Source organism: Peromyscus maniculatus, chromosome 7 (assembly GCF_049852395.1).
Source record: "Peromyscus maniculatus bairdii isolate BWxNUB_F1_BW_parent chromosome 7, HU_Pman_BW_mat_3.1, whole genome shotgun sequence".
NCBI classification, from domain to species: Eukaryota; Metazoa; Chordata; class Mammalia; order Rodentia; family Cricetidae; genus Peromyscus; species Peromyscus maniculatus.
Genome location: NC_134858.1, coordinates 33192827 through 33216402, shown reverse-complemented (window position 1 = coordinate 33216402; position 23576 = coordinate 33192827). Strand labels below are relative to the sequence as shown.

Genomic DNA, 23576 nt, shown 5'->3' with positions numbered 1-23576 from the left:
CAGCCGTGGGGGTCATAACAAGGACCTGTCACAAGTTATAGGCAATTTCTCTTGCACTAGCCCTTCACTGCACCCCTAGCTCTGTTCTGGTACTTTCTGACTAGCTCAGAGGTTCTCAGCCTGTGGGTCACAACCCCTTTGGGGGTCGAATGACCCCTTTACAGGGGTCACATATCAGATATCCTGCATATCAGATATTTATATTACGATTCATAACAGTAGCAAAATTACAGTTATGAAGTAGCAACGAAAATAATTTTATGGTTTGGGGTCACTCAACATGAGGAACTGTATTAAAGGGTCACAGCATTAAAGGGAACTGTATTAAAGGGAAGGTGGGGAACCATTGGATTAACTGATTGCAAAGTCCAAGACTCAATAGGGACATAGAGACAAAAACGTTTGCAATTCATTTGCAGTGAGGAGGCACTTTAAAAAACAGTGTCAAATGTGGGTGAAAATAAAAAGTAGAGACAGACATACACAGTCTACGCAGAGACAAAAGGTATGTGCAAACAGCCGAAACCGGCTTCACTGATACTCTGAGAACCAGGAGCGCTCCAGCAGAGTGAGGACAGGGCAAGAAGGGATTCTCCTCTACCACCTGGGGAGGGAGCCCTGGGAGTTAGGCCATGCCGGAAATATTCTTCCCTATAACCACAAGAGGGAGCCCTTTAGATTGTGAGAAAAGAAAATGTATCTTTTTGCGCTTAGTCGGCGGCTATTTCTCTGGCCTCTCTGCCCTTACATGAATTTATTGGGCAGATGCCCAGTTCATCACACTGGACACTGTGGTTCTTAGACTCTGTGGTTCAAGGTCCCCCTCCAACGAGTCTGCCCTGTTTGTCAAGGTCCCCGTATTCCCTAGAAATAATCCTCATTATAAGACCTTTCATACAAATTAAAAACTGTATTCTCGGCCCCCCACTTTCTTTGGAACCAAAGGCCTAAAGAAGGCACTGCACCTATAGGAACTGCGTAGACAACGTTCAGGCATATGCAGTACTGTGGCCTTTTGTGTCTGCCACTCTACTCCACTTATGAAGTATAACTCTCTGTGATCTCCTTCAGAAGACACAATCCCGGGGGCTGGAGACATGGATGGCTCAGAGATTAAGAACAGCACTGGCTGTTCTTCTAGAGGTCCTGAGTTCAGTTCCCAGCAACCACACAGTGGCTCACAGCCATCTATATAATGAGATCTGGTGCCCTCTTCCAGTGTGCAAGCATACAAGCAGGTAGAATACTGTATACATAATAAATCAATCTTAAAAAAAAATAAGAAGACACAACCCCTTTGTCATCTCTCATCGGGTCTTAATGTTCTCTCTCCAAAAAATACTCTTCTTTGTGAATACCCCGTATCTTTCTCTCTGGAAGGCCAGAGAACAAAGTGGGGCTTGTAGCCTGAGCTGGTCACATGCTTCCCAAACAGAGGACAGTTCTGTGTAGCACATTCCAGGTAATAGTGCTTGCATGTGCACCGGTTTACCAGTCAGGCTCCCTTGGAGCTAGGCGGGAGCATAGACAAGACAGGATTTCTTGTTTTCTCCAGAATAACTAGGGTAAACTGAATTCTGTAAGTGATGAAGGCCCCTGCACTTTTGGACCTGTTATTTCCTTGAGATAGGGAGGTAAACTGGGGTGAACAATGACATAATAATTATATTATAAATAATTATTGATTAGTAGACATATTGTAAACCAACAGATCTTGGCTATAAGATAAAATATCAGTTGATTGATAAACAGAAGCAGTTACTTCAAATGCATCTCATTAGCCAGAAGAGCAGGAGATCCAAAGTATCAGTAGGTCCAGCACAAATTTTTGACACACTGAATTTGGTCAAGCTTGTAAATTTTGTTCTGTGTCTTCAGGAAATGTATGATGGTGTTCTCAAGCAGTCAACACAAGGCATGGATTTTTGTGAACCGTGAATTTTCTAATTAAATCTTAGATGTTTTTTCTAAACATAATTCCAAAAAAGATTCGTGATTTTTTTTAATTTTATGTATGAAGGAACTCTAATCAGTCCAAGCATGGCAAACATGGCTCCGGCAGGCCTTGCCCTTCTCTCCCATTCCCTCTGCCTTGCTAAAAACCATTAGATTACATCCCTAAAGCTGGCCACCAAGGTCTGTTCCCTTATTTAGCCACTTCCTCCTCCTCAGGCTGACTACCAAAGTCCAGCAATCAAAAGTCCCCCTTTTGGCTCACCTAATTAAGATGCCCAATTAAAATTAAACACTTCATTCTAACATGGGGCTTCCCCTTTTACTTCTATAAGCTGCCATTTGCCTATGGGCCATGTCTGTCTCCTCTCTATCCAGAGACAGTCCTCCGTCTCTCTGGGGCAAATATCCCTTCCCCCTCCCTTCTTCCCTTCCCCTTTTCTTTCATCCTCTCTCTCCTGTCTTTGCCCTTTATTCCTGCCTTCTGCCCCTCTGGGGCAAATAAATCTCCTTTGTGCTGAGAACTTGCTCTTGGAGTGTCTTGAGTTGATACCGGTCCCTACAATGTATATATGTGCATGTGAGTTTGTGTACCAGTAAGTAAGGGTGCCTGAGGAGTCCAGAAGAAGGTGCTGGAGTTATAGGTAGTTGTAAGCTGCCCATTGTGGGTGCTGGGAACCTAACCCAAGTCGTCTCAAGAGCAGCATGTGCTTTTTTTTTTTCCAAGACAGGGTTTTTCTGGCTATCCTGGAACTCACTCTGTAGACCAGGTTGGCCTTGAAGATCTTCCTCTTGAGTGCTGAGATTAAAGGCATGTGCCACTACTGCCCAGGCAGTATGTGCTCTTAACCACTGACCCATCGCTATGGCCCTATAACATGATTCTTATAGGATAATGCTTTGCTTAAACTATCAAATGTAAATTTCACTACAAACTATATTATATAATGCACATTATCATTGAATGAACTTCTATTTAAAAAATCATATGGCTTCACTCATATTTTCCAAATAAATACTTCTGTAAAGAAAAAATAAATATGAAAAACCAAAAAAAAGAAAAGAAAAATAAATAAAACAGAACCCAAACAAAGGAAAAATTATGGATGAAGGAAGATTAGTCAACAAAATGTGGGCATATCACTGCTTTTTTTTTTTAAAGGAAACTTGTAAGCATTTTGCTTAGTATCTAAGGAATTTGTGCATGCATTTAATGACTGTTATTTGAAAAGGTGCCATATGCAGTAAAATGCTGCCAGATTTGGTGGGTATCAAAGGCTGTGTCATAAGGACAAAGTAACAGATCTGAAAAGTAAATTTGTCTTCTCAACAACATCAATTTTTTTTTTTTTTTTGGTTTTGTTTTTTTTTGAGACAGGGTTTCTCTGTGTAGCTTTGCGCCTTTCCTGAAACTAACTTGGTAGTCCAGGCTGGCCTTGAACTCACAGAGATCCGCCTGGCTCTGCCTCCCTGAGCGCTGGGATTAAAGGCGTGCGCCACCACCGCCCGGCAACAACAACAATCTTAAAAAGGGAGTTCCAATGCAGATTCTAATTATACCAAATCTAATTATTCAATTCAATTATAAAAGTTAGTTGTGTAATAGCATATTCAACAGCAAGAAAATCAAGCCATACTGATGGTGAATTTATTAAGCAATGTATGGGAAGCATAATAGATATAACATTTTATAAAGAAAGACATATAAAAAGAAGGAATGTTGTAAACAAACAAACAATAAAGGTTCGCTCACCAGAGTATAGCCGGGTGAATTGAAGAAGATGGGAAATCTATCAAACACAATTTGGAGAGTATATCCTACTTTCCAGTCTAAGCTGTGGTGATGGATGGCAGTACTGACTACAGGTGCTGCTTACGTTTCCTTTTTTACAGAGTCATTGATGATCAATACGACGTCACTGGGGACAACGACTTTTTAGTGCCATCAAGAATCACAGCTAGAGGTTGGAGAGATGGTTCTGAAGTTACCAGCACGTATTGCGCTTGCAGAAGACCTGAGTTCTGTTCCCAGCAACCATGTTGGGCAGCACACAGCCACCTGTATTTCCAGCTCCCGGGTATCTGACCTCTGTGGACATCTGCACTCATGTGTACATACCCACACAGAGACACATAATTTAAAAATAAAATGAAAGTAAAAGACACAATTAAATCAATAAATCTATACAAATCATAAGAAATATTGTGAAATGGCTTTCTTTGTCCATTATCAACATGTCTGGGGTAGAGTTACTGTTGATGCTCTAACAACAGAAGGTAAAACAGGGAAATTCATAAAGTTAACAGATGATGCAATTGCCACTCAAAATTGATATTTACTGAAGTATCACTTCACAGCACCAAAAATTATGCACAAAAGCATTCTAAGTGAATAATTCTGCACAAATTGTCAACAATACTATGAATTTCATAAAGCCAAGGGTTTAAATCATCACTAACCCAGGAAGTTTTTCAAAGGGTTGATAAGCACTACATCATCTACTTTCCAAAAGTAAGACAGATAGGCTTAAGCCAAATGTTAAATAGATTTTATGATTTGTGACATGTTTTCAAGTCATTCATGGTATCACAAAGCTTGTAGAATTTGACAATGAAAACTGACTTACATGTTTAGCATTGCTGGTGACTTTAACCACTCATTTAAAATACTAATCTTCAAGGCAAAACTAACATATCAATACAACATTTCAAGTCATAACAGTGTTATAAAACTGAAATTATAACAAGTTCAAATTAAGACACAATTTTATGCATCTCATTATGTTGACTCAACACAGTCCCCAAATGGTGAAAAGTATGCAGTGCGTTTTTCAATTTGATAAAAGAATATGAGACTGGACTTCAAGATGTCTGGAGAAATAATATTTTGGTATATTTGCAACCACATTTTCAGTCAACACAAATATGTTCCCTGCCCATTTTCCAATTGAATTCATAGAGCTGCAACCTGAATTCAACTTGTAAAATGTGTTCCTGACATCGAGACAGACATCCCTTACTTTATCATCTCACCTCATCCACGTCACCGCTTGCTGGCAGTATCTGCATTTGTAAGCAACTGTTTTCAAGAATGAAGTACACGAAAAGAAAAGCTAGAAACAAAATCTCAGATCACAGAGAACTGAGGTACTCCCATCAAAACAGATGTGGATGCAGACATTTCTCAATACAATTTCAAATATTCCACTCATTTTATGGTATATTCTTTTACTTACACAATGAAAAAAATCTTTAAAAATCAATGGAGTTTTATTACTTAGATACATTCATTTTCTTTTTTGGTGCTCACAAACTCAAGACCTGTTCAATAATTTTAAACAAGTATCTAAACAGGGAGTCACATAATTTGGACTATGTAAGGAGTGTTTCCTTATCTGTGGTGATAGATAACAATTATACCCCAATCTTTTTTTTTCTCTCATCAGCTTACTTTAGTGTTTGTGTATGCAATGAGTGAGTAGCCTGAGATCATTCTTTATTCACTGTAGTCCAGAGAAGTCAAAAGTTCAGATGCCCCTGCGCTGTGTGTTCTAGATGTTGAATGACATGCTGAGGAATTTCAAAGTGGGTCAAATTTCAGCAATTTGAAGGTAATTATAGAGGCTTGGTAGAAAAAAAAATGGAATGGTAATGATCACTAAAGAGACACAAGATTTGGGAGGAGATAAGAGAACGTTCTAGATTGGGAAGTCACCACGGAACTCAAAGTTAACCCAAGAGCTTGGGGAACATTGAACAAATGAAACTGGCTAAAGAGGAAGGCTCATAGAAGGGGACCCTGAGAAATAAGGTTGAAAAGTTATTGTGGGTTGTCTTGGTCATGGGGGTCCCTTCAAGTGTCACAGCCAGGAGGGAAATGATCCATGAGGTAAGGAGGAAACTCGGTTCAGCATGAGTTAACCTGTCTGGCTAGTTCAAACTTCTAGAGTCTGACCCTGAGCAGTTTACTTTTTTACATATTTAAAAACAGTAAGACTTTGAGGGAAAGTTTTTTCATGACAATTATCAAAGCAAAGCTTAAGACATGGCAACATTGAAACTCCTTTGCAGAGTACATTTCTTTAGCAAAGCAACTACCACCTCTTCCAAAATGGATTCTATTGACCGAGAAACAATGCTCAAGATAAGGGTCTAGGGAGGAAGGTTTTGTAATAAGCATAATAGCAAAGCTTTTTTGCAAAGTACACAGGACCTCTTTCATAACGATGGGTTCTACTAACTGAAAAACAATGCTCAAGAGTCTGGGGAATTCAAATGGAGGCTAGCTCCACAAAATAGCAAAAGATCACTAGGTTAATAAACAACATCCATGCCAGCCTTCTTGGTGAACAGGTATCAGTTTCTTGCATTGAAGGAAAAAGTCTGCATGTTTAACAATTCTGGTTTCAATAGTGCTATTTGTAAGCACATGAACCTCCTGCTCTCTATACGTGGTCACTGTTCTATTCCTGTGAAGAGACACCATGACCACGACAACTCTTACAAAAGAAAGCATCTAATTGGGACTGGCTTACAGCTTCAGAGGTTTAGTCCAGTATTGTCATGGTGGGGAACACAGTGGCAAGAAAGTAGACATAGTGATGGAGAAGTAGCTGAGAGATGCATCCTGATCTGTCGGCAAAGAGAGAAATACTGGGCCTGGAATAGACTTTTCAAACCTCAAAGCCCATCCCCACTGACATATTTCCTTCAATAAGGTCACAGCTACTCCAACAAGGCCACACCTCCTAATCCTTCCCAAATAGTGCCACTCCTTGGTGACTAAGCATTCAAATATATGAGCCATTCCTTTGATTCCCTCTTTGGTCCAGATTACACAGGGTCCAGGGACAGAGTTTACTCTGCAGGTACATAAGCAGAGTGACTTGATTATCATTTTAGGAAACCTCACATGGCAATGATGTTGAGAACAGATTGATCCATATAAGATATAAGAAAAGGCATGGAGCCATTATCTAATGAGAATAAAGAATAAATATAACACACCATTGTAGATGAATTTCTAAACAGTCTTATTAATAGAAAACACAGAGCCAAACACAGGGGTGAAAACCTGAGAGAGGTCAGAGGAATAGGAACAGCCACATGCTAACCTTGAAAGGACCAAGCAGATGCCATAACAGGCTGCTCAGTCTTCTCTCAGAGATCAGGCCTCAATTTCAGTTTCCTGAGACTTGATCGAGCAGTTTCTGGGAGGGTCATGAACAAAAGACATAGTCCTTGCAGTAGCTCCCTTTCTGCATGTACTCTGACTGCTCAGGGTTCAGCCAGTTGTTTACTGTCTGGGACCCCTTACCAACGTATAGCTACGTGCATGGGTCAATGTGAAAGTGTGAGTCCAGCCAGCAACTCGCAACTCAAGGACAGAGCCTGGGCCACTGAGTCAGCCCCCACAGTCAGTATGTGCTAGGCCAGCCAGCCCCCATGGCAGCTCAAGGGCAAAGCCTGGGAGTTATCCATGCCTGCCCCAAAATGATAACTGTAACCCCCAACCAGTAAATTCAAAGGCTACATACCCTCACCCAATCATATGATGCAAAGGCTTGTACCACCCGGCTTGAGGTTTTTCCCTTTAAAAACCCCTCACCCTGTGGTGGCACACACCTTTAATCCTAGCACTCGGGAGGAAGAGCCAGGCAAATCTCTGTGAGTTCGAGGCCAACCTGGGCTACAGAGTGAATTCCAGGAAAGGCACAGACTACACAGAGAAACCCTGCCTCGAAAAAACAAACAAACAAACAAAAAACTCACCCTGAGAGCTCAGGGCTGTCCTCTACCCACTATATTGAGTGTTGGACACGGACCAAGCCTGGGCTTGCTTGTTACCAATAACCCCCTGTGTGTTTGCATCAGCTCTGTGGTGGTCTTGCTGGGGGGGGGGGGGGGGGGTGTCTTGTGATATGACCATAACAACCTCACCTCACCAACTCCGAAACTTCCAAAAGCAAGCTACTTCCTGTTTACCCATGTCTATATGCCTTGCTGTTCTGCCATTTGATTTGCTCTCTGTCCAGTTACATCACTTCCTCTTCCTGCTCAGCTCCATCACTTCTTATCTGTCTGTACAGACTCCAGACCTCCATGGTTAACTAGTGTTGGAATTTAAGGCATGTACCACCACGCCTGGCTCTGTTCCCAGTGTGACCTTGAAATCACAGAGATCCAGACAGATTCCAGCCTCCCAAGTGATAGGGTTAAAGGTGTGTGCTAACATTGCATGACTTTTGTGTTTACTTTAAATGGCTGGATTTTTCCTCTGATCTCCAGGCAAGCTTTATGTATTAGAGCACAAATAAAATATCACCACACACTGTATCTATAATGTGTTAAGCTATTTGGTAGGTACTATGCTAATATCCATTTTCTCCCTTGCTGATCACCCCAGGTTTATCAAGCTTACAAAAAGAAGATTGTTGAGTAAAACATAAATTTTCCCTCAGTTCTCATACATCACTTAACATACTTCTTTATTTTATTATTTTATTTATATAAGAGTTTTGCCTGCTGTATGTATGTGCACCATGTGTACGCCTGGTGCCTGTGGAGGTCAGAAAGCATTGGATTCCCTGGGCCTGGAGTCACAGATGGTTGAAAGCTGACACATGGACACTAGGAATCGAACCTGAGTCCTCTGCTAGAGCAACAAGTGCTCTGAACCACTGAGTCAATTCTCCATTGACACAACAAATTTGTTTTAATGTAACTGCTTACTCTCATCTCCCCAGATATCTCAAGGTATCTTCTGGATGTGTAGCATCCCTTAAGCTCAATGTTTGAAGGACTGGTCCCCAGTGGGTGAAACTACTCATTGGAAGGTGATTAGATCAGAGGACTCAAACCTCATCAGTTGATTAACCCAGTAAAGGTTCATAATCTGGTGGCATTATTAGGAGGTGGGGCCTGATTAGAGGAAGTAGGTAAATAGGGTATGCCCCGGCCCCTTCTTATCTGCCTCTCCACCTCCCTGCTTCCCAGTTGCCATAAGATGAGCAGCTCTGTTCTGCCACACCACCACCAGCCCCGCCAGGAACAGTAGAGCTAAGTGAGCTCAATCTTTGAAGCACAACAGATCTTTCCTCCATTTGAATTTCTCTGTTAAGTCACAGCAACAGAATACTGATGAACATCTCAAATTCAACATGCTCAAAACTTAACTCTACCTCACCCAAGATTATCTTTTTCCAGTATCCCTTGTCTGAGAAAAGAGCATTCAGCCAGGCAGTGGTGGCGCATGCCTTTAATCCCAGCACTTGGGAGGCAGAGCCAGGTAGATCTCTGTGAGTTCGAGGCCAGCCTGGTCTACAGAGCAAGTTCCAGGACAGGCACCAAAACTACACAGAGAAACCCTGCCTCAAAAAACAAAAACAAACAAAAAACAGCATTCAGCTGTACAAACCAGAGACCTATGAACCAATAGAGCACACCTGCTCTCTCATACCTCAACTTCAGCAAATCTATGTTCTGGTCATAGGCACAAAATACAGCTATCTGCCCCATCTTAATATCTTGGCCATTACCATCCTCACCTAAAGTACCACAATGTACAACTGGAATATGCACGTATCTCCCTTTTAGATTTTACATAGAATGGTGCACTCCTTTAATCCATTCTTCTCAATGCAGAGAAAATAATTGCAAGTATAAGCCTGAATATTTCACAGCACACCCCAATTCTGCTTCAGACACCCAGTTTCCATAGCTCTTTGGATAAAATCAGAATCCCTCCCATTGGCCTCCATGACCTACCTCTTAATTTCATCTCTACCATCTACCTTTGTCCTAGTTCTCATTCAGTTTCTCAAGTCTAAGTCTCCCATCTGCCTAGATCTTTGCATATGATTTTCCATTCCCGACAACATACCTCTCACTGCATCTCTACCCTCCTCACCCTTTCACTCATCTTTTATTTCCTGGTTTGTGACATAATACGGTGAATCCTTGTTATTAGGAGTTCTCTATGAAAAATTTGCCACCCGTTTGTGCTGACTGACCATAATTTTAATTTGTGATCCATCAATGTCAATTACTCCTAAATACAAGAAGTTGTGTCTTTTGGTTTTGGTACTAAGGATTAAACCCAGAATCCTGTACATGCTAGGTAAGTGCTCTACCAGGAGCTACATCTCCAGCCTCTTGTGTTCTGAGACATAGTCTCCTTATGTAATCCAGGCTTGCCTCCAAGTCAAGATCCTGCATTCTCAGTCTCCCACTTGCTGAGATTTTTATTCAATTATCAAACCACCAAAACATACCACAGTACATTTCACGAGTGCCCAATAAATATGTATTGGGTAAACTATCAAATACTCACAGGACTGAGCAAGACAACTGAAGCTGCTGACTGTTGAGATCACTGACGACTATCAAAAGTAGCCTGAGTTTACAGAGGAGGCAGAATTCAGAAGCAATTGAGAGAGAGTGAGGGAGTGAATGACAGGCAAGCTGACAGGAGAGCGGCAGTGTCAAGAGAATGTTGCTTGTTTTCATTCTGCTGTTGTCTGTACTGTTGTTCCTCTAGACCGAGAAGACCAAGAAGAAAAAATGGAACATGAGAGACAGGACATAATCTGAGAACTACAGTTAAGAGGACTTTAAAGTGTCAACAAGAGGTAAGGTAAGCAAAGATAGCATAAGAGTTGCTTAACTTAAGTGTGACCGTGTAATCAGTTGAATATATTTAAGTCTATAAATAAAGATGCTGGTGGGCTAAAATCAACAACGCCTAGGTGGGGGAGCAAACAAGAGCATGGTGTCAAAAGGTAGAGAGGACACTCACCAGCGGGGTTCATCAGAGCCTGTCACTGGGGTCCTTTACAAAGTAAAAGTACAAGGAGGGAAATGGAGATGTCTCTAGAATAAAGGAAACTTAAGGTCATGTATGAACCATAGGACTACGGTTACATTTATCTTCATTTGCCGGCAGGTGGGCACAGACCTACAATTGCAATATTAGTGGAGACAGAGAGAAGGAGATCTTGAGATCAAGGCCAGAGGTAGATCAAGGGCCTTGAGAAAAAGTGAGCTAGGTAGAAGATAGGATGAAGTGTTTGGAAGAGTTACATATTCTAGATTTTAAGAAATAAAATTAAAAAAAAAAAAAAACGGGCGGTGGTGGCACGTGCCTTTCATCCAAGCACTTGGGAGGCAGAGGCAGGTGGATCTCTCTGTGAGTTCGAGGCCAACCTGGTCTACAAAACGAGTTCTAGGACAGCTAGGACTGTTACACAGAGAAACCCTGTCTCAAAAAATTAAAGAGAGAGAGAGAGAGAGAGAGAGAGAGAGAGAGAGAGAGAGAGAGAGAGAGAGAGAGAGAGATTGAGATTTGTGTTGGGAAATACAACCGAGGATTTGGCCAAAACTCTTTAGATTTGATGCATACAAGTGACTAGAATGTTGAACTATGGTGACCTCTTTTCCAATCTTATCCTCAGCACTAGGGTACCTCTTTTTTTTTTTTCAGGCACATATGCAAAAAAAATTTAAAACGCCTGTTAATAATTTTTAAAAATACTTTTTATTTTGTCAAGAGTACGCTCAGCTAAAGAGGGTAATAACAGTGCGTTCTGCGAGAGAGCACATCGTGCCGCGGGAGGGGTGAGGCTGGCATTGGTCAAGACGTCGTCGTACAGCGGGTTGCAGAGGAGGCCTACGTATGAGCCGGGCCAGCTGCGCCCCAGAACCTTCCCCTCCGCTCACCTCCGACGCCGCCGACTGCGGCCAAGAGCGGCTGGGGCACGAAGCAGGGCCAGCCCCTTGTCTCTCCGCCAAACCAACGCCTGGGGAACCAAGACCAAGGCTTCCGCGCCACTGCCCGGCGGGTTCCCACTTCAGCTCCACGCCCCATAGCCCGCTTCCGGGCCCGCGGGGGCGGGCCGAAAGAAAACGAGCACCAATCTTTCTGTAGGCGTGGAGGACGTCTGGCCCCTAAGCCAATCAGAGAGCTGGTGGGCGGGGCCGAGGGCGTGGGCTCGCCCCGGGATTTAAACTTGAACGGCCGACCGTTAACGACTGCGTGGAGTAAGGGTGGGTGGTTCGCCTGCGTGAGTGGGAAGCCGTGGTCCGCCGTGAGCGGCGACGAGACGACTAAACCCGCAGCAGCAGCAGCAGCAGCAGCGGCGGCGACAGGGGCTGGTGACGTACGCGGAGCCGGGCAGCGGTGGACAGACACTTCCTGGGACAGGGTGCGGCGGGGGCCCGAGCTCCTTCCCTGGACCGCTGCGCGTGGATTCGCGTTCTCCTCCCTGGCCGGGCTCTTGCGGTCAAGGTAAATCCCGGGGTGCGCTGCCTGGGGCGTCCTTAACCGTCCACCGGGGCAGAGGCCGCCAAGTTCCTCCAGGTCACAATGTGCACTGTGCGCCACTCTTGCCCGGAGGCCGAGCGAGCTGACAGCCCTTGGAGTCAGCGTGGAGGCTGGGGACCGGTCCCCTGGGGAAGGAGCGGAGCTCTCGGCACGCCCACGGCCAGATGGTGCTACGGGTGTCCTCATTGTTCTAGCAGCAGGGAAGTCGTCTCACGTTTGGGTTGCACCTTTCGTGGGCTCATGCCTACAACCAGCCCACCATTGCGTTTGCTTAGAATTTAGGATAGCGGGTAAAACCGAAGGAACGGCTATTACAGTGCCCTTTCAGGTTTGTTAGGCTTTTCAATACGCAGTGCTGATGAACGTGAATAAATACAAATAAGCACGCTAACCAGTGTGTCCAGGTAGTAAGTTTTTCTAGAGAGCAGTTTGTCATTTGACTTGAAGGCTAAATTGCACCATAATTTCAGTTATATCCGCATCCGGGAATTTAAGAGTTAAAAATACCACCCTCCAAATCCTTTCAACTGTAACTAGGTAACTGCTTAAGTTTGTTTTGTTGTTGTTGTTTTGTTTTGCCTTTTTTAGAAAAGATAGGTATTTTGGTCAATGTTAACCATATTTATTCACAAAATACAAGATGGTAGTTTAGCTTGTGTGTGTCTCTCTAGCTTGTGAGATTGTCATGTTTTATTAGAAACCAAAGGAACTGAACATCACCTATAGACCTTATGAAAAGTTGCATTTCACTCTGTAAGCATCAACACATTTGAGGGGTAAAATGACGGAGACATAATTTGAACACAAAGGAACAACACTAACGATGTCCAGTAAACATGCCATTAAAAATCCTCATGGCTTTAGTGTCTAAAATTCAATTAAACTTCAAAACATATTGAAATAATTCTGCTTTCTCAATGTAGAAAGTAAACCTTAAGCCCGTCTTTACATTTTTCCAACATCAGTCCTTACCTTGGAGTTCATATAAATATCACCTCAGTGGTTTTGCAAAAATACATTTGGGGGCTTCTCCTTTGCTTCTGTGATGACTGCCTACCAAACATAAGGTCACTGAATCCATTCTCTTTTAGATTCCTAGGCAGGCAACCTCTTGAAAGGATTTTACTCAGATTTAAACCTTGAACTCTTGCTTCTACAGACTCCGGAGTAGAACACCTTTTACTTAGGGCTTTGGAGGTAACTTTTTAAATAGGTACTATTTCTTAAAGTCTGTTTTTCTTTTCTAGGTTTTTCCTTTTTGTTAACTCAAATACTGTTAGTCAAGGCAAACCAAAATAAGGTAAGAAACTGTTCTATCAGAGGACCAGAGTTGGGATCCCAGCACCCAGTGGATGGCTCACAACTGCCCAGTCCCAGCTCCACAGAATGTTAAGATGCCTTCTTCCAACCTCTGTGGACACCCATGAGATGCACACATACAAATGTTTAAGACTTAAAAATGAAAGAACAAAGCAGTCATTTTTAGAATGTTACATTGACAAGAAATCCTAAATCACTTTGTATGCTGTTCTCCTGGATCCTCTACTAGGTTGTAAAAGCTATTATTATGTTGTACCACTTCTGCACAAGTCACCTCACTTTTCAAGCTACTTCCCTTCTAAAATCCCATGAGTCTGTGATTATATACTCCATCACTAGGAATCTAGTACTTAGCACCAGATTACTGTAAATATTGTTTCTAACTGTCCAGGTGTTCCTTATATTTAGCAGTTTCCAGATATAATCCATATATGTTTTGAGACTTGAACATAAGAACAAACTAGTTACTCGTTGATTGGTTTTTATAAACATGTCTAGTAAATGTGAATAACACTATTGCAAGGACAGTTGCTAAAGTAGGCATTTTTAAGTTCATTTGCTATGGTATGAGGCAAGAATTTCATATGTCTGAATATTAGTAGTGCTTTTGCTGCATAATTTTCTGGCTTTTAAAACTTCTTAGTGGCCCCTAAAGATATGAATGTGACACATTGACTTACCTAAATTAAGCTTTTGTCACTTTGTAGTCATACTAAGTATGTGCTAATTCCCAACTCTTTAAAGGACTTGTATTTTCTACCATAGACTTCAAAGTCTTTTCTTGTTTGGTTGTTGAGAAGGAGTTTCTTATAGCCCAGCTGGCCTTGAACTCCTGATCCTGCATCCACCCAAAGGCTGGGATTATAGATGTGTGCCAGTATACCCAATTAGCTCAAAACCAAAACATTTTTCCCCAGTTCTGCAAAGTTGAACCTTCCAGAACTTGGCTAACAATAAATAAAAATGTTTTTACATCTCTAAAAGGTCATAAGAAGAATGCAACATAGCATTTTTTTCAGAACCTAAAATATTTGCTCTTACCCTTAGTAAAAAGAATCTGTCAGCTCCTGCACTTAGCTGCCTCATTAAAAACATACTGTGCTATACTGAGTTAGGTAGATTTCAAGTAGCTTCACATCTGGCACTAAACCCATCTACCCAATCTTTAATTGATGGAATTTAATAAGAAAGCAAGACATTTTGGCAAAGATCTTTCAGATAAGTGGTTATTACATTTGCCTTGGAATAACAAATGATATTTGTGGGGTCAGGCTTTAATGAATTTGAACACAAGGCACAGATTTCCAGAGGCTTATATAGCTCACAAGTGCTTTTTGCTTCTTTTATTCCATAATTCTTTTGGACAGGGATTAGAGAATATTTAGACCCTTTCCTGTTTAAGACTTGTTAGGTCTTTTTAAGAGCCAGTCTTTAGAATTTTAGCTGATTTTGTTTCTTAGATCCTGGTAGAGATCTCAGCTTGCTGGGATTATACAGTACTGTTAATCTCTGCATCTATTATACAGACCCTCTTTGTTGGATTCTCTAAAACAGTATTTTCTTCTTCTGTGTCGGCACAGTCCCTTTTGGCCTTTGTTTCTTCCTTGTGGAGTAAATGTGGGTGATCAATACGTCCTCTCTGTACAAAATGCTGGATCCGGGATTCCAGTCCTTGGCATTTAGGGCGATCCATGAGGGGCTTATATGTGCGCATTTTCACTCCTTCGACAAAGGCACTAGTTTGCTTTATGACAGAGGGCTTAATGTTTCTCCATTCTGTTGCTTCATCCATCTTTGTTCCTGCCCCACATGTTATCATGACAGAGTCTAGTCCTTGTAGCATACTATACAGCATGTGGGTTTTAACAGCATGATTAGCCCATAGCTGTTGCAGGTGAGTAACATTGAACTCCTGAACCTCGCGATCATAAATCCATTTGGTATTCTCAAATTTACAGTCATACAAGACTAGAGGAAATTCAACAGCCATGCTAAAGAAAAACAAGTGAGAATGCACAGCAGTTAGCCAATAGTTCTTTTTTATAATACTGAGCTTTAGTTGAGATTAAGGGGGGGAGGAAGATCTACTAATGTCAATGGTTAGTAACATCTAAGAATACAACACTGTCTTAATATGGAGCAACTTTATAACTGCTTCTTAAAAGGAAGGAATAAGAGCAATGATCAATTTGCTCGGTATTAAGTGGCAATAAATCAAGATGGGGGTTGATAAGAAAGTAAGACACTGGCTCCCCATCATACCATAAAATTTAAAGCACATTATTTATCCAGATTTGTTCATGACATTCTCATAGAATGAACTACTGGTGTCGCTGTTAGCCACAGCCTGTTCACAAAAGAAAAACCTCTTTTCTACCTTCCCTATGGTTTCAGAAGCTGGGAATTAGAAGCCTGGTCCAAATATCTACTTCCTCACTAATGGAATAGAACAATGAGAAAACTAGTAGATAGCAAGCACCCCCTCTTACATGTTCACAACATTCTACAAATCAGAAGTTTGTGAAAGAAGCTGGGGAGATGACTCAGTGGTTAAGAACACTCACTGTTCTTCCAGAGGACCTGGGTGCAATTCCCAGTACCCACATAGTAGGCTACAACCTTCTGTAATTTTGGTTCCAAAATATCTGACACCCTTTTTTGTGGTTACCAGGCACACAAGTGGTGTACAGGCATATATGCAGGCAAACACCAAACACCTATACACATAAAATTTTCTAAAAGTATACAATTTAATGAAGACAGAATCAGTGGTTGAGTTTTTTTCAAAATCATGGGAGAGAGACAGATGTACTAGTTTGGTTTAACTTACCTATATTGAGGTTTCTGGGGATTTTTCTCTATGTTTAGCAATTCATCAATAATCTCTGGCTTCTCCATTCCTTGGCCAATCAGAAAGAGGATAGCCATCATACACCGGACTTGATGATACAGGAAGGCCTGGCCAGTCACTTGGAACTGACATAACTGGAAAGGCTCCTGCCGTCTCTCCTCACCCAGGCTCTGAGCCACCAGTTGCACTTGTGCAGACAGGATAGTCCTCTGAAAGTTCACCACTCCATTGGCCACATCCATTTTACACAGGTTTCGGAAGTCATGAGTGCCGACATACTTCTGAGCGGCGTAATTCATGGTTACAATATCTAAATCAGCACGAGGGAAAAAATAGCGGTAAGTCCGCTCTAGACAGCTAAACCTAGCACTGAAGCTGGGCTCTACAGGAGCCCAGGCCAACACTCGGATATCTGCAGGGAGCACCCGATTGAGAATGTGGGTGTAACGGATCTCTTTAGCAACATCGTCGGCTTCATCATCTTTTAAATTAGAGTCATCTGAATCCCTGCCCCTTGGAAACTGAGAACGTAGGTCCAGAGAAATCACCTGTGGAATTAGAGAGAGGAAACTGTTTCAGAGATGATCTCAAGACTCAGTGTGTACACTCAGATTTCCTGTTACTACTTGCTTTAAGAAACAAGGTACTGGCCCTTACCTGACCAAAGGCACTAACTCCTTTGTCTGTTCGACCACACCGGTGATAGTTGGATGTCTGTCTGTTTTCTACTAGTCGGGTCTTGGTTAAGGCCTCAAACAGTTTCTCTTCAATGGTATTGCTTGTGTTTTCCTGACTGGCAAAGCCCTGGTATCCCCAGCCTAGGTAGGCTATTTTTAAAGCTACATGTCTTCGGCCATGAGCACTGAAATCAAATGCACGCTTAGCTTTTCCAGAGCCTAAAGAATTTTCTCTGATGTTTGAGTCTTTGATACTGTTGGCCTGTTCTTTCTTAAGTCTTTTCACCTCCTGCTCCAGTTCCTTTACTCTGCTTAGGAGTTTCTCAATCTGGTTTCTTTCTGTGTTTTCAGCCATGACAACCGTCTGAAGACAAGACAAGAAAAGCCGTCTGTGGGAAAAGAGTGAAGGAACACATTAGTTTCAGTGCTAGTTCCTTTGGATATGACAGTGTAACATGATTAAATATCATTGAAGCTGGGCATGGTAGTGCAGTCTTATGGTCCCAGTACTTGGAAGGCACAGACAGGAAGACCACAAGTTCCAGGCCAGTCGGGTACAAACAAGATACTATTTCAAGAAAACAAATAAACAAACAAAAACACTAAGATTTAATTTGATGTTAAAAGTGTAGGTTCTGCTTACCCAAGGTGCCCAAAGACACCAGTTTTTTTTATTATGGATTCATCACTGTTTTTTGTTTTGTTTTGTTTTGTTTTGTTTTGTTTTTTTGGTTTTTCAAGACAGGGTTTCTCTCTGTAGCTTTGGAGCCTGTCCAGGAACTCACTCTGTAGCCCAGCTGGCCTTGAACTCACAGAGATTCGCCTGGCTCTGCCTCCCGAGTGTTGGGATTAAAGGCGTGCGCCACCGCCGCTGCCGCCGCCCAGCTCATCTCTGTTCTTTTACATTCTATCTGGCTACTTTCACAAAAGAAAAGTGAAAAATTCACCTATTTTTTTAAAATTTAGGGAAATGCCTCAATTTCATTCTCTATTCCTTACTAACGAAGATGAGGATTCATGTAGACTGGTTTTCTCCCTATAACATTTCCTCTTGATTTCTCAGTACATTTGTCCAGTATTTTTAATAGTAAGAATTATTTACATGGGGTACTTATGACTGCTTCTGTTTCTATTGTCTTACAATATTTGAAGTAAGTGGCCTATATATTATCTAATGTTCTGTTTTGTTTTAAAGGTGGCACAATAGAAGCTATCTTAATTGAAGAAATACAATCAATGATTATATTTCACATTGGAAGTAGAACCTGGAGACAAATTTTTCTTACTTTAAGTAGTTGTAATGGCAGAAAAAAGGTAATTAATAATTACTGGCTTTTTTACAAACAATTTCATATGTTCCTAAAAGACTTCTGTAACAGTTATACAAGAGTTAGTCTGACATAATTTGGATCTGAAAGTTGAAATTTCTGGTGTATTTCAGTAACCAAAGGGCAACAATACCAGTTTGAACACTGAACTAATCTGTGACTTGTAGTTACTTGGTGAGCATTTCTATATTCATTCTAAGGCCAACTATGACTAAATGGAGTTTATGAGTTTATGGTAGATTAAACATTTAAGTCTTATAAGTGACACTAATATTACTAGCAGAAATATGGGGAAATGCCTTTTCTTATATTTTTAAATTATCAGAAAAAGCCGGGGGGTGGGGGGGTGGGGGGGGGCGGGGCGGTGGAGACACCACCACAGGAATTTGACGTAGAGCCTCTTGTATTCTAGGCAGTCCCTCAGTCACTAAGCTATATTCCTTGGGGAAAGGCATTGCTAACTAACACATGTTCAAGTGCTTGAGAACAGTTAATTGTGGAATAGTCTACAAGGATGGGCAAGTTTGATAGTACACCACTGTGAAGGGGGGAAACTCACTTAGAGGTAACCCCATGCTAGAAATTGAACCTATGCTACATGCTTGTGCAAGTGTGTCAAAGCTTACAAGATACTCACTGTATATTACTTCTTAACAAGTGATTATAAGTCTGTGTTATATCAATAAGGGACTGGACAAATTTGACACAACATGGTGAAGTAAGTTTTCATGTGCTGACAGCTGAATCACCACAACTCTCTTCAAAGTTCAGAGGTTTTGTGCCATGCTCCTTTATAGTGTGAAAAACTTTAGTGTGAATACAGAAAATTCTGAAAAACTGCTAAGAAACTGCCTCTTAGACAGAAATTTCATTATGGAGGGGAAATTCTTTAAAATTATAAGCATGTATTTTTCAACTTGAAGAGAAAAAAAAGTAGGGAAACAAAGTGGCAGACAACAGATAACTACCTTCAGCCCAGTCAGGAAATCCACCACTGCGTGCTTCGGTGGTTGATTTGGATCGTTATTCTTATTAGGACAGATTTGTCTTAGAGTATATGCATACACATGTGTGCTGTATGTGTGCAGACCCCATCATGCTGCTTTTTTGATGTCTGATTCAGACTGCTGAGGTACTGTTACAGCTCCGGTACTTACTAGCTGTGTACTTTTGGGCAAGTTAACTTCTTGAAGCTTCCTGTGAAAAAGAACTAATCCTAAAATGCAAGGATTACATGGATTAATAACCATATGAGAGTAATGCCATATACATAAAGCATCCTCTAAACATGTTACATAATGTTCACCAAGCATCATGCTCCATTACATGTAGTCTCAAGCTTTCCATATGCCAGAACTCAGCCCACATCACAGGAGCCACATGTGACAAGGCAATAGGAAGTGAAAGAAAACAGTAGACATGAGAGCAAGTAATAATACATCTCTACCACAGCTACTGAATTTATTATTACCTTGTACTTTCAATTGACTATAAAACTGAGACAAGAATGGGCAATTAATGAGGTGGAAACTGACCAGTGTTATCTTTTATAGACAGCCTTATAATGTAGAGGAAGCAATGGAACAACTGATAGGACCCGGTGGACAAAAATGGGCCAATATGGATCCAGAAGAACGAATGTTAGCTGCTGCTACAGCTTTTACACATATCTGTGCAGGGCAGGGCGAAGGAGATATTAGGAGAGAAGCCAAGGCTAGCCAGTATGATCCCTACAGTAAAGCCTCCGTGACACCAGGAAAGAGACCTGCTCTTCCTGTGCAGCTGCACTACCCACCTATAAGAAGCCGCGTCACTTCATCAACTGTTTCAGAGGCTTCCCAAAAATGCAGAAAGCCAGTGATGAAGAGAAAGGTTCTGCGCAGAAAGCCAGATGGGGAAGTACTAGTGACAGATGAGTCTATTATCAGTGAATCTGAATCGGGTACAGAAAGTGACTTGGACCTCTGGAACTTAAGACACAGGCTGATGAACCTACAATTTCAAGAAGGCACAGAATCCCCAAGTGATGCTTCACAAAAATATAACCTACCACATGAGTATCAAGGAATTTCACAAGAAGATCAGCTCATTTGCTATCTACGAAGAGAAGAAATGGGACCTCCTGTTTATGAACAAGACTTGATTGTTGCCAGCAGACCCAAGTCCTTTATTCTCCCCAGGCTGGATCAGTTAAGCCGAAACCGGGGCAAGATAGACCGGGTGGCCAGATATTTTGAGTACAAAAGGGACTGGGATTCAATGCGGTTTCCTGGGGAAGATCATAGGAAGGAGCTACGCTGGAGTGTCCGAGGACAAATGCTCTCTAGAACAGAACCCCAGGCCAAGCCTCAACATGTTTATGTTCCAAACAATTACCTAGTACCAACTGAGAAGAAAAGGTCTGCCCTTCGGTGGGGTGTGCGTTGTGACCTTGCAAACGGTGTCATACCCAAGAAGCTTCCTTTCCCTCTTTCTCCTTCTTAAGACTTTTTTTTAACCTGTCTCCTTCCACGGAACTTAGGACAACCCAGTTCTCTATCTCTCTCCTTTTACATACAACTGACTTGAAAAGCCCGCAGAACATAGGGGAAGGACTTCACTGGTCCTTCCTAATTTCCCTATGTCACTTTAGGTATCATACACCACTTAAATTTCTAAGATGATATTCTCAAATGCAGCAATTGAGGGAGGGGACTACCTGAAATGTGGATTTTGTCAAAGTAGTCAGTGCCATTTTGAAAAGACTTGTAAACTGTGGTGTTTTGTTTTGGCTTTTTTTTTTTCCCCATTAGTGGGCATTAAGCTCAACTATTAAAGAATTTGGAAAATGATAAGTTTGGACCTTGTTTTAAGTACTTCCCAATATAAGGACCTCAGCTCTAGGGCATGATTCTTCCTGTGATCATCTACTGATATTCAGAGTTTTTGTATATAACTTGACATGAAGACACAAAAATGAACAAATTGTCTTGGTACAGATCAAAATACTAGTTCTGTTTTTTGCTAGAACTTAACATTCTTGAAAATCTTAATAATTCAGTAAGGAATACCTTTTAAAAAAAAAAGAGTTGTCTATTTCAAGCACTAGATTTAGGACTGAAAGCTGACAGCAGAATACTTGTTCAAGAAGGAAAAACACTATAAGAATCCTCTGAACAATATTTGAGGCTATAGATAGAATACATTTACCCAGTACCACCCATAGCTAGACATGTTATTAGGAACTCAGCTACGTGTTGTGAACACACTGACATCAAGTAAAAATTGCAAATTCCAATGGTACATCTGAGCCAGGACAATGCCACAAATGCCTGGGAATACAAATTACGTTGTAACTCAAACAGCAAGATCTGTCATACATGCAGAGCACGAAGAATAGTTAACTCTAGGTGCAGGGTTAAAAGTATGACAGCTTTTTCAAAACAGTTGATTTAAAAAAAAAAAAATCCTTTCCCTGCACCTTAAAGTTCAAACTGCCAAAATAAAAGGGATTTCAAGGTAAGTATCCCAGTTTAGCTCTTTCTAAGCATGAGAAGATCAACGCAGTCATGAGGCATATTTGTTTTAAAAAGGATGACCCCAAGACTCTTGGCCCAGCACACTAGGTTTATCGGTGAAATTCAGAAGGTAGACAGGTTTGCAACGGTGACCAAATGCCCACAAAGGGAATTCCTGGGTGTACTAAAAATAGCCTCGAAGGCACGAAACTTTTTGAAGTTTAAAGGGGGGGAGGGGTGGATACACATTTCCCCTTGATAAAGGGTTCAAGACGCGCTACTATCATTAACTCTGAAAAGTATCGCGTAAAGCAAACCCCAGAATAAACTGCTAGTTTCCGCCACGCCTTCCTCCCATACCATCTTTACTGGGCTATAGTTTGTTTTTGAGCAATTCTGGTGCAGAAGAGGCCCTCTAAGGCAGCTGCCGAATCTAAGCCCCGCTGGCGGGACTTTCTTAGCTCCAAGAAGTCCCAGGCACGACACCACATGCGTTGTCCTAAGTCCCACTTCATACACCAGTGCCTTCCTAAAGCCTTTAAGTACCGGGGTAGGAGGTAGCTATTTGATCTCCCTGCATTTGCTCATTCCTCTATAGGACTCAAAGCAACCCATCGGAGAGAGTCCACACTTACCTTCCGGTCATCAGCTCGCGACCACGCGACTAGCCGGAAGCTACGGCTTCGTGTCTCCAGTAAGCATGCGCGGCCTCACGGGAGGCGCGCCTGTGGTTCTGGGAAATGTAGTTCCGAGATCCGGGTGCGGCTTTAAGCCCCAACCCACCGTAAGCACAGGTTTCTAATGCAGCCCTGTTTTCACCCCAAGGCACAATCAATGCAAGAACAAATGGCCAAATTACAATTCTGGTCTAAAATAAAAAGGCTTTAAATGCTGGCTATCGTATATGAAAACTAAGAGATCGAAGATCGTGTCCCAATCTTGCATATCGTTCAATTAACAGAAATTTAATTGAGAGTCAAAAGCGTTTACTATTAGGATGTTAATGTAAAGGCTAAAGGGAAATGCTATAGCCTGAATGAAACACTGACAATACAGGGCAAAGGAGTGCTGCTTCAGCACCACGGAGAGATCATGGCGACAGTTTTGTTCCTTTTCTATTTTTGCCAATTCTAGAAATGTTGCCACGATTCTTAAAATTCCAGTCGAAAAGCAGAAAATCGTGGTTCTTTGGTCCAAACTTAGCATAAGGGATCTACCCCCGAGCTGTGCAATATATGCGTAGGTAGTGGTGGTCGAGGTTGCTTTAACAAGGGACCACGCCTTAGAATAAAAATTAAAATACGTGTATATGTGGGCACATCAGAAATATCCAGGACGGAGACAGATGTCTGCACTTGAACTCGGCTTTCTTTCCGAACCTCCAGTCGAGCCCACCAGTCCCTCCACGGTCCTATGCAATCTCACACCTTTGATGCCCAGATGGAGCTGTCCGGGGAGACACGAGCCCCGAGAGCCTGCAACGCGGTATGGGTACCGACTCCGCGCCCAGCTTCTCCCTGCTGTGCTGATGGCAGGCTGGCCAAACGGAAAGCTCGCGGGTGCCCCGCACGGCTGCGCCCCGCACCTCTCTCTCCCTCCGCCCGCCCCGCGCCGGGCCCGCGCCTGCGC

The 23576-nt window shown here is 42.1% G+C and overlaps 3 protein-coding genes across 10 annotated transcripts in view; 1 reads left to right on the top strand and 2 right to left on the bottom strand.

Moving 5' to 3' along the window:
- Window positions 1-12460, bottom strand: part of LOC121830792 (uncharacterized) — a 40870-nt gene extending 28410 nt beyond the window's left edge. The window contains exons 1-2 of one of the 2 annotated variants that reach the window (XR_006074016.2): window positions 11671-12460; window positions 10286-10488 (exon numbers count right to left, since the gene is read on the bottom strand). Coding sequence is in view for 1 of the 2 variants with exons in the window: in XM_076575993.1 (XP_076432108.1) it covers window positions 11671-12460 (790 nt within the window). In the remaining variant the exon portion in view is untranslated. The remainder of the gene's footprint in view (window positions 1-10285; window positions 10489-11670) is intronic. The other variant, XM_076575993.1, reaches the window with a different exon arrangement.
- On the bottom strand, window positions 11470-23555 carry Pus3 (pseudouridine synthase 3). 3 transcript variants are annotated; one of them, XM_076575989.1, is made up of 5 exons: window positions 23375-23483; window positions 22583-22756; window positions 17103-17511; window positions 16425-16993; window positions 11470-15585 (listed from the first exon to the last, which is right to left on the bottom strand). In XM_076575989.1, exons 2-5 carry the CDS (start codon window positions 22591-22593, stop codon window positions 15084-15086), a joined length of 1491 nt encoding a protein of 496 aa, XP_076432104.1. In that variant the 5' UTR covers window positions 22594-22756; window positions 23375-23483; the 3' UTR covers window positions 11470-15083. The 3 variants fall into 3 exon arrangements, with proteins under 3 accessions (XP_076432104.1, XP_006979854.3, XP_042136577.2); XM_006979792.4 differs by having other exon boundaries at window positions 22583-23555; XM_042280643.2 differs by lacking the exon at window positions 22583-22756 and having other exon boundaries at window positions 23375-23480.
- Window positions 11981-21284, top strand: Hyls1 (HYLS1 centriolar and ciliogenesis associated). 5 transcript variants are annotated; one of them, XM_006979793.4, is made up of 4 exons: window positions 12102-12238; window positions 13522-13574; window positions 18318-18436; window positions 20004-21284. In XM_006979793.4, the coding sequence occupies exons 3-4, from the start codon at window positions 18423-18425 to the stop codon at window positions 20932-20934; spliced, it is 945 nt and encodes a 314-aa protein (XP_006979855.1). In that variant the 5' UTR covers window positions 12102-12238; window positions 13522-13574; window positions 18318-18422; the 3' UTR covers window positions 20935-21284. The 5 variants fall into 5 exon arrangements, with proteins under 5 accessions (XP_042136580.1, XP_006979855.1, XP_076432106.1 ...); XM_076575991.1 differs by lacking the exon at window positions 12102-12238 and adding an exon at window positions 12369-12811; XM_076575992.1 differs by lacking the exon at window positions 12102-12238 and adding an exon at window positions 12473-12602.
- Window positions 23556-23576: the final 21 nt, after the last annotated feature.

What these genes read in the sequence shown, in the direction of transcription:
- Pus3 (XM_006979792.4), bottom strand. An exon ending in GAGTTAGTGCCTTTGGTCAG is followed by an intron (nt 16,994 to 17,102) that starts GTAAGGGCCAGT and finishes CTAATTCCACAG; the next exon opens with GTGATTTCTCTGGACCTACG. An exon ending in CCCCAGAAACCTCAATATAG is followed by an intron (nt 15,586 to 16,424) that starts GTAAGTTAAACC and finishes GTTTTTCTTTAG; the next exon opens with CATGGCTGTTGAATTTCCTC.